A 10,598-nucleotide genomic window follows, 5' to 3' on the forward strand; every position below is an offset into this window, starting at 1 on the left:
AGTAAAGAAAAATAGTGAATTAGAGAAAGAGATAACCGAATTTAAGAAATTCTTACAAATGACACGGAAGAATTTCAATGAATATGAAAATGGAAAAATTCATTTCCAAGGAGATTTAAAAGCCAGTCAATTTGAAATGGATATTCAAGTTAGTATGCTAAAACATAAGACTGATCATCCTGGGACCAGCAGATGGCATAATGGTTATATTGCTGGACTCCCACTTAGTCGATTGTGGTTTGAGTCCCAGACTGGGAGGGTTAAAACTCATGCAGGGCGTGCATGCATGTGTGACCAAAATCCTGAGAGGGGAATGGACTGAAGCTTAGCTGCCCTCCTGCGAGGTGATCTCTCACTTTCTATCTCTCTGTCTCTCCGGTAAGCACACATGCCCTCTAGCAAAAATCTCTAAAAAAAAAGATTGATCATCTTATGGCAAAAGTGGAAACTGCGTCTTCAAAATATGTACACCTAGATTCAAAAATCAAATTCTTCAGCACATCTATGAAAACAATACAGAAGAAATGTATAAAACTAGAGCAGGATAAACTGAAGTTGGAACAAGAAGTAGAAACCTCAAAAATCATTTGGAAATAAATGTGGTAGAACGTGTTCAAGTAGAACAGTATAAATTGGATATTGAGGGACGAGCAAGACAGTATATAGTAGAAAAGTGAAGAGAAGTCGGTCTATTCTTACAGGCACAAGTGCCTTCTCAAGAAAACTGACAACAGTTGAGAGAGAATAGCTATGTATCGGTAAGAAGTCAGATGGGAATCAGAATGAAAGATACGGAATCTGAGCTCTTCAAAATAAGACTTTCTCAGGGCCAGCAGGTGGCATGGTGGTTAAAGGCACTGGACTCTCACATAGCTGAGTGTGGTTCGAGTCCTGGACCTGGTGGCTTGCTTTCTCATTTTCCCTTTCTCTCTCTGTCTCTCTTTCTCTGGTCAAATTAAAAAAATGATAACAGGGACTGGCAGGTGGCATGGTGGTTAAGAGTGCTGGACTCCCACATGGCTGACCGTGGTTCGAGTCCTAGACCTAGTGGCTTGCTCTCTCTCACTTTCCCTCTCTCTTTCTCTCTTTCTCTCTCTCACTCTGTCAAATTTAAACGAACAAATAAAGTTAAATAATAATAATAATAATAATAATAATAATAATAAACCAAGACGCTGTTTTTCAGATGTGCAGTTTTTTGTTTTCTTGTTGTGCGAGTGGAAGTGATAGCTTTCAAGCACCTACCTGTTGGACTGGAAACCAGAGACCCAGGCGTCCACATTTAAGCACTTACCCTGCAGCCGATGACTGCAGCTCACTAACGGGTACCGAATGCCCACCACTCTGTGCTCTGTGTCTACAGAACCAAGCAGGACCCTCTAGAAAGGCTGGGCTCCTGGTTTCCCTGTTCTGTTGAGCAAAGAGAAATTTCCCAAATCAAAATTAAACTAACAGGAGCTGAACTGAAACTGAAGCACCTGTCCAAGATGCTTAAAATGAAGGTCCTGAGGGCCAGCAGGTAGCATGGTGGTTGAGGCGCTGGACTCCCACATGACTGACTGTGATTCAGATCCCAGACTTGGGGGCTTAAAAATCATGCCAGCCACGTGTGTGTGTGCATGTCCAAAATCCCAAGAGGATAATGAAGGACAAAGGGTTTTAGCATGGCCATACCCCCCAGAGGATGATTTCTCACTTTCCCTTTCACTGTCTTTGTCTCTCTCTTGCTCACTGGTGAGTGCACATACCCTAAGGCAAAAATCTCAAATAACTAACTAAATAAAATAAAATAAAATAAAGGACCAGCAGATGGTGGAGTGGTTATGTTGCTGAACTCCCATAGTAACCACAGTTCAAGGCCCGGACCTGGTGACTTATTCACACCCAGCATGTGTGCGTACATGCTCAGAATTCTGAGAAGAGAATGCAGGAGGAGGGATTGTGGCATGGCTATCCACCTAGGGGGTGATTTCTCGCTTTCTGTCTCTCCAACTCTCTCTGTCTCTCTGGCAAGCACATGCACCCTACAGCAAAAATCTCTCTAAAAACAATAAATGAATAAATGCACACTTGGGATCCTGGAGGGGAGCGTTTTCTGTTGGCGCTCACTGCCTGCTCTGCTTGCCTCTCTGGCAGTAAAGCTGTGCTTTCCCCTCCACAGCCCAGTGTCGCCGCTTGGGATGAGTGGGTGGGTGAGCTTGGTTTAAGTTTGAGGACGTGTCTTAGCCGAGTTGAGGTCGTAAGTGAGCAGTACGTACAAATGACTATCTCCACAGGCACAAAGATGTATAGACTAGAAATTTGGCATCTAGTACTCTGTTTTTTTACCAGCTGTCTGGTATCCTGAAGAAGACCTCCAGGACACTGAGGGGTGTGGACAGCGCTGGGATCTCCTCACAGTGACCAACTGACCCGTGACTTCTGAACACTACTCCAGGGACTGCCCTACTGTGAGGGTGCCCTCTTACTTATCTTAAACCTTTGTTTTGACATAGTAGTGACATGAGTGAAAGTACATTCTTTTAACAGAATCCTAAATCATAAAGAGAATTCTAAATTCTAAATTCTTTAGTTAAAAACTTCCGAGTGTGAAATCTAGCCTCTACTTACTTCAGGATAAAGCAAGTTTTCAGAATGATCATCCACCTGGGAAACTAATATTCTTGATGGGATTAAATTGAGGCAGTAAATTCTGTATAAAAATTTTTTGTTATGGATGCAACCATCATCTCTTTTCTACAGAAAATATTAAGGTTAACTTAATGAATATGCCAAACTCATTACTAATGATTTATATTTTTGCTTTATATAAAAATGCCCTCAAATCTAAATTTAATTCCCATGCAGCAAAAAAAATCCATGTCTCTGGATTACTTGCATTATGGGGGCCATGAAACCATCTGTACTGCCCATGGCCCTCAACATGCCTTCAAGGTGCATTTGCAAAATGCTCTTGATGAAAGCCTCATAACTTAAAAGTTAATATTTTAAACTAAGTAGGTTATCTTTTTTGATACTACCTAAATACAGCATATTGATCCAATATAGAAAGTTAGATCAGTGTTAGAAATGAAGAGTTACAGTTCACTTTCCTGGGCTTGTCACTAGTGTTTTTCACATTTATGGTTTTAGCTTTGATTTGGGTGCTTCACAGACAATCCAAACATCCATAGAATACCACCACAGCCTTTCGAATCAGGCAGCAGTTTTCCCAAGTCTGGGAACACCAAGCAGATCCAATTGTGTTGTTTGGAGGGTTCATAGCTTAAATCTGTTACAACACTGGAACCCATAGGCCAAGGTTGAGAAGGAAAGTTTCCAAGTTTTTTGTTACTGCGTTAATCTACATAAACAAACAACAAAACCCTCACCTTACCAGAAATCTGTCTAAACACTACTGTTAAAAGTGAACTGTTCATATGGAGCATCCATAACCACATGTAGATGTGTTAAGTGTTAACATTTGGTTTGAAGAAAAAGATGACTCACTGTGAATTAAGAAATCTAAATGGCAACAATGTATATTATACATGCACTGACGGGAGTTCAAATATTTAAATGCAGATACCTACTTTTCAGCAGTCCAGCTGTTGCAGCAACAATATGTAACCACAGAGCTGATGCCTCAGTTTCCAGACAGTCCCTGACAGTTTCCAGACACTCAATGTAGAGACCATCTGACATCTTATTTTTGCTTTCCGTACAATATCCAGGTTCCTGTTCATTTTGCTTCTATGTTTGGTCCTCTTATCCTATTCAGGCTTATATAACTTTATTTTTTTTTCAGGCTTATATAACTTTAAATGAACCAAAACTTGGGTAGATATATAGCAAGATGATATATAATAAAAATATATTATCTTAGAGATACTTTAATATCCAGGCTATTGAGAATACTGTTTTCTAAGCTGGTCATTTATTGAAATGGCTAACATACTTATCAGAGATTGGTAAGTCCTTGCTCAGGATGTCCCTATACCTTACATGTGTTGGGTTGTCAGAAAAGTCACAATGTGGTGGGACCAGCAGTTAGCGTAATGGCTATGTCGCTGGACTCCCATGTAGTTGACTGAGGTTCACGTCCCAGACCCGGTGGCTTAAACTCACGCCGGGTGCGTGTGCGTGCGTGCCCAAGATCCCGAGAGGAGAATGGAGGAGAAGGGATTGCAGTGAGGCCATCCCCCGGGGTCCTCATTTCTCGCTTTCTGTCTCTCTGTCTCTCTGTGTCTGTCTGGTGAGCACACGCACCCTATAGCAAAAACGTCTCTTAAAAAAAAGAAAGAAAGAAAAGTCACGATGTATTTTGTTTGTTTTTCCATGCAAAACGTATCATGGCTTTCCTGTCACCCCCGAGTAAACGCCTTCAGACACTATTTCACTAGATCAGTGAAGTCATTTTTCCCCTTTGCTATTACAACTCCATTTTGTTTATTTTGAAGATAATATTTTAATCCTTCTATTATAAAAGAAAATTATAGCATTGGAAACATTTCTCTTTATGGAGAATAACATGAACCCAATTCACAGACTTAAGGAATTGTTTCAGGACATGTTGGAAGGTGAGTTATCTTGCAGTAACTATGCTTCTGTTGCCATGCTGTATGCCCAGAAACTATCCATTTCAACCTTTGAACATTTGGTTCGGAACACTTGTTGATGAATTGTCAGTTAAACGCTTGCATACGAGTTCTTGCCAGTAGCTCACATCTCTGCCATTTACGTTGGAACATTCTTGAAGACATTCTCTTCCTTCTAACCCCACATACCTCTGCGCTTGGACCTCCAATGCCCTGGTAGACAAGGCCAGCACAGGGGCTTCGCGTTAGAAAACGTGATCCCACAGTGACATGCCTTACGCTGAGCTTTTGCCTTTCAAAATTAAGGCTGCTTCTCCTTTCAGATGGCGAGCTCTCTTCAATGAGTGAGTGACAGAGCTGCAGGAACTGAAAGGCAGTAGTAGCTTTGACTTCCCAATATCCTTTCTCCAATACAGTCGCCTCCACTCGCAGGTCTGAAAAGGTGAACCTGTAGTGACTAATTCGGATCACGTCAGTTGCCAGTGGGTCATTCCTCCCGTCTTCTACTGATTTTACAGTCAAACGGAAGCAACTCAGTCCAACACACCCAAGGTGCTGGGCTGTACCTTCATTTTAGACGGGAATCTGTCTAGTACATTTACAGCTAGAGAAAATGTCTCCGTGTCAAAGCCAAAGAGCTCTGTTAGACTAAGGTCTTTTACTTCAAAGTCCCTTAGCCTTGCGGTGAGTTAGACTAAGATCTTTTACTTCAAAGTCCCTTAGCCGTGCAGTCATTCTGAGGCCATTACCCTGTGCAGACTCAATTACTCTCAAGCCACAGACCTTTGGCTGACATCTAGACTCGGGTTCCAACAGGGCGTTCAGCTGGTGTGGCCATTTCTGAGAGTCGGCCGTTGTCAGTACCTCTGTCCCCTTGATAGTGACTGCCGGGCCTCAGCGGTAACCACCCTCCCCGGGTCTGCTCTCATCTCACCCCACTGTATCAGAACCCAGGGGACTCGGGAGCAGAGGGGAGCGGCCTGGAGGGTGAGCCGTTCTGGCTGGAAGTCTTCGCAGTGCCACCACCACAGCACAGCCCTAACCAGGGTCAGCTCAGAGCCAAAGGGCAATAATTTTTTAATTTTTTAGTACCACATTATAAAAAGTAAAGAGAAACAGGTAAAATTAATGTGAACATGTATTTTATTTAAACCAATATGTTCACAATGTTAAAAGTTTCAACAGGGAGCCAGTAGGTGGTGTGGAGGTTGAGGCAGCTGGATCCCACATGGACGATTCTGCAGTTGAAGTCCCAGGTCCAGCGACTTGAAAATCACGCCTGGTGCATGTGCCTGCATCCCCAGAATCCTGAGAGGAGGGAGGAGAAGGGATTGCAGTGTGGCCATCGCCCCTGAGGTTGATTTCTCACTTTCTCTCTCTCTCTCCTTCTGTCACTCTACATACAGCAAGCACACACACACCATAGCAAAAAACTAAAAGAAATAAATACATGTCAACAGCTAATCACTATAAAATGATTAATGAGATATTTTACGTTTTTCAAAATATGTAAGTCTTTGAAATCTAGTGTGGGGGCCAGCAGATGGTGTGGTGGTTAACGTGCTAAACTCCCATATAGTTGACTGCAGTTCAAGTCCCAGACCCGGTTTAAGAACCTCATGTTGGGTGAATGTGTGTGTGTGCCCAAAATCCCAAGAGGAGATTGGAGGAGAAGGGATTGCAGAGTACCCATCTCTCTGGGGAGTGATTTCTCACTTTGTGTCTCTCTGGGGAGTGCACGCATCCTATAGCAAAAATCTCTTAAAAAAAAAAAAAGAAGAAGAAATAAAAATTAAAAAAAATAATAAATTAAATAGTTTTTTAAAATTTTAGAGAGTTTTTCACTATAGGGTTCGTGTACTTGCCAGAGAGGCAGAGATACAGAAAGTGAGAAATCACACCCCCGGGGGGATGGCCACGCTGCAATCCCTTCTCCATTCTTTTCTTGGGATTTTGGGCATGCTTGCATATGTGCCCAGTGTGAATTTTAAGGCACAAATTCAGGACTCAAACCACGGTCATCTAAGTGGGACTCCAGTAATGTAACCATTACACCACCTGCTGGTCCCAAATAAAAATTATTTTTAAAAAAATCTAGTGCGTATTTAATGAGGGAACTTCAAAAAGTTTATGAGAAATGGAATTACAATTTTTGAAATCCATGCATAGTTTTTGTATGGATTTTTCCATACACATTTTCTCTTTCTTATAGGTTTATTTAAAAAAATAATTATTTAGTTAATTTCATTTATCATTATTATTATTTTTTCATTTGCTACAGGGCATGTATGCTCACCAGAGAGAGAGAAAGTAAGCCAGCAGGTCTAGGACTCGAACCGTAGTTGGCCATGTGGGAGTCCAGCACCTTAACCACCATGCCATCTGCTGGCCTTGGTTCTACACATTTTCTGTGAACTTTGTGAACACCCCTGATACTCACCATACACCTCAACTTGGAATGGCCACATTTTAGCCTTTCTATACCACACATGACAAATGGCTGCTGTATTAGAGGGGGCCACTCTACCACAGAACAAAGGAGTTCCTTTGAAAATATTTCAAAGTCGTTGTCTGTAAGGCCATTTGAAAGCTGATCTCAATGAGTTCCCCTTTTCCAGGAAAGAAGCAGAAATGAAATTAGCTGCCTATTTTATGGGTCCCGGGGGAAGTGCACATAGTCTGAGAGAATGATCAGTCAGAAACTCAGAATAAATCGCGTGGATTAAACGCCGGACAGCGGCCGCGCCCCATCAGTTTGTGGTTTACGAGGTCGGGCTTACCACCCAGTGCAGGCGTTTCCCAACTTTGCTCATGTAGGAGGTGTAGCCATACTTTACTCTGTAGACGGCCCGGTGCCAGACTGGAGAAAACTGTATTTCACTCTGGGACCTTAAACTGCACTGAACGAATAGCACACGGTTACGAGACAAATGCTCTATGTCCCGCAGTCTCCAGCAGAAAGTGAAGGACTCAGGAGCAGGTGTGGGGACAGCGATGACAGATCCCAGCAGCTGCATGGGGTGGGGGTGGGGCGGCGAGAAATGTCTCATGGACACAGACGCTGCTGCTGAGGAACTGGGCTGGGGGGAGACACAGACGCTGCAGCTGAGGGACTGGGCTGGGGGGCGCAGACGCTGCAGCTGAGGGCACTGGGCTGGGGGGCGCAGACGCTGCTGCTGAGGGCACTGGGCTAGGGGGGCGTAGACGCTGCAGCTGAGGGCACTGGACTTGGGGGGAGGGCACACCCAGCAGGGAAAGGACACACTGCTAGGACTGTCCTGAAATGCACAAGATGTCGGCCCTGTGGCCTAGATTATGGGACTGAGTCCCCATGGCCAGCAGCGTGGCTTCTGTCCCAACCCCAGCAGCTTGACGAACACAGCGGGTTCGTGTGTGTGTGTGCCAGTCCTGAAAGGAGGGCGACATGGAGGGGCAGCAGGGATTGCAGCTTGGCCGTCCCCCACGGGTGTGTTGGAGGGGCGGGGATTGCAGCGTGGCCGTCCCCCACGGGGGTGTTTCCTGCTCTCTCTCTCTAGCGAACGTACATGCCCACTGGCGAAATTCTTAAAAATTACAAATTCTTAAAAATTACAATACATAATGTAATGTTCAGTGTTGACGATGAGTATGTACTTCATTTGACCATTATACGCTAAGTGCTTCAGAATCCATACTATAGCCCACAAAGGTGTACATCAAATGTGTGTGTGTGTGTGTGTGTGTGTGTGTGTATGTGTGTGTGTGTATATATATAAATTGCTGAATCCTTGGAACCAGCAAATGGCATAATGGTTACATTGCCGGACTCACATGTAGTCAACTGCAGTTTGAGTCCCAGACCTGGCTGCTTGAAACTCATGCCGGGCGTACGTGCACGTGTGCCCAAAATCCCGAGAGGAGAATGGAGGAGAAAGGACTGCGTTATGGCCATCCCCCGAGGGAGTGATTTCTTGCTTTATGTCTCTCAGTCTTTCTTGTCTCTCTGGCAAGCACATGCACCCTATAGCAAAAATCTCTCTTAAAAAAAAAAATAAAAGTAGATGGTAAAATGGTTGCATCACTGGATGCCCACATAGTTGACTGTGGTTCAAGTCCTGGACCGGGTGGCTTAAAACTCACACCAGGCACATCTCTGTGTGTGCCCAAGATCCTGAAAGGAGAATGGAGGAGAAGGGATTGTGGTTTGGCTATCCCCCCGGGTGGGTGATTTCTCGCTTTCTCTCTGTTTCTCTGGTGATCCCATGGGCCGTATAGCAAAAATTTCTCTGAAAAAAAAAGAAAAAATAATTTACTACTTAAACTATAGCTAGAGTTAGTAGTACATAATTTTACATTTTATATATATATAAAATATGAATTATATAATATATGAAATTATATTACAAATATATCATATATAAATTATAATATAGATTATGTTATATAATATATAAATAATATATATGATATCAAATTATATTATATATTAGATCATCAGAAAAGTCCTGACTTATTTTCCTATGCAAAAATGCATTCTGTATATATAGCCACACTACGATACCTTCTCCTCCATTCTCTGCTCAGAATTTTGAGCACTCATGCACACGTGCCTGATGTGATCTTCAAGCCGCCGGGTACAGGATTCAAACCTTAGTTGGCAATGTGGGAGTCCAGTGCCATACCACTATGCCACCTGCTCCCCTCCCCATATGTTTTTATTAATGTAGTTCTCTCCAATAGATACCAGTGAAATTAAGTTTAACATTAGTCAGGAAAATGTGGATTAAACAGATGAGTTAAGAATTTCTTTCTTTTTTTAGGACAAACAGATGGTGTAATGGTTATGTCACTGGACTCCCACTCTGTATCTCTGTCTCTTTCTGTCTCTCTGGTGAGCTCATGCACCCTATAGCAAAAATCTCTCTCTCTCAAAAAAAGAATTTCTTTATTTTTCTTCTGAGAGACTTTTTTCTCTCGGACATGTGTGCTCACCAGAGAGACAGAGAGAGAGAAAGTGAGAAATCAAAATTCCCAGAGAGGATGGCCACATCACAATCCTTTCTCCTCTCGGGATTTTGGACAAGCATGCACATATGCCCAGAGTGCACTTTTAAGCTGCTGGGTCCGAGACTCGAACTTTGGTCAACTACATGGGAGTCCAGCAACGCAACCATTCTGCCATCTCTTGGTCCCCAGGAATATTTTTACTTCTAGTACTCAAGAGGGTTAATTTTATGTCTTAACTTGAATGAGCCATGGGTTGCCCAGACATTTGGTCAAACATTACTCAAGTGTGTCTGTGAGGAGGGTGTTTCTGGGCTAGACTGCCCTCCTAATGTGGGTGGGCCACTTCCCATCCCTGGGAGGCTTGCATAGCACAAAAGCCTGGTAAGAGAGGATTCAGTCTCCGTCTGATGGACATGGGCCTTCTGTGCTGGGACTGGAGTTTGCAGCACCATCAGCTTCCTAGCTGTCAGAACCCTCAGATCTGGGAAGGAGATACGGCTCCCCTGGGTCTTGGAAGGTGGCAGAATACACCACCGCAAAGTGCCGCTTGCTAAAAAATGTTTTGCTACAGGGCACGTGTGTTCTCCTTAGTGACACACACACACACACACACACACACACACAGAGAGAGAGAGAGAGAGAGAAGTGAGAATCAGCCCTGGAGATGGCCATGCCTCCTCTATGGATTTTGGTTACGCAGACACATACCCAGCGTGTTTTTCAAGTTACTGGGTCTGGGTCTTGAACTCTGCAGTCAGCCATGTAGGACTGAGCTGCCCTAATCACCACACCACTTTTGACATAAGAGTTACTTTGAGATACAGACACTTGAAAAACAACAGATGCAAGAAGTATATTTTTTAAAAAAAGAATTATTTAGGTATCAGCAGATGGTGTAAGGGTTACATCACTGGATTCCCACATGGCTGACCATGGTTTGAGTCCTGGATTTGGCAGCTTCAAACTCATGTTGGGTGTACATGTGTTCATGTCTGTTATCCCGAGTGGAGAATGGAGAAGGAATTGCGGTTTGGC

At 43.5% G+C, this 10,598-nt stretch overlaps 1 protein-coding gene across 1 annotated transcript; it reads right to left on the bottom strand.

Annotated features, from left to right (window-relative positions):
- Positions 1-4,529: 4,529 nt before the first annotated feature.
- On the bottom strand, positions 4,530-7,045 carry LOC102484524 (cyclin-G1). Its single transcript, XM_027772899.1, is given in 6 exon segments — positions 4,530-4,657; positions 4,660-4,812; positions 4,815-4,868; positions 4,871-5,137; positions 5,354-5,461; positions 7,018-7,045. Coding segments are annotated over 6 exon segments (738 nt in total).
- Between the last annotated feature and the right edge of the window lie 3,553 nt (positions 7,046-10,598).

The sequence above is a fragment of the Tupaia chinensis genome, unplaced genomic scaffold, assembly GCF_000334495.1.
Source record: "Tupaia chinensis unplaced genomic scaffold, TupChi_1.0 Scaffold000041_1, whole genome shotgun sequence".
Taxonomy (NCBI): Eukaryota; Metazoa; Chordata; class Mammalia; order Scandentia; family Tupaiidae; genus Tupaia; species Tupaia belangeri.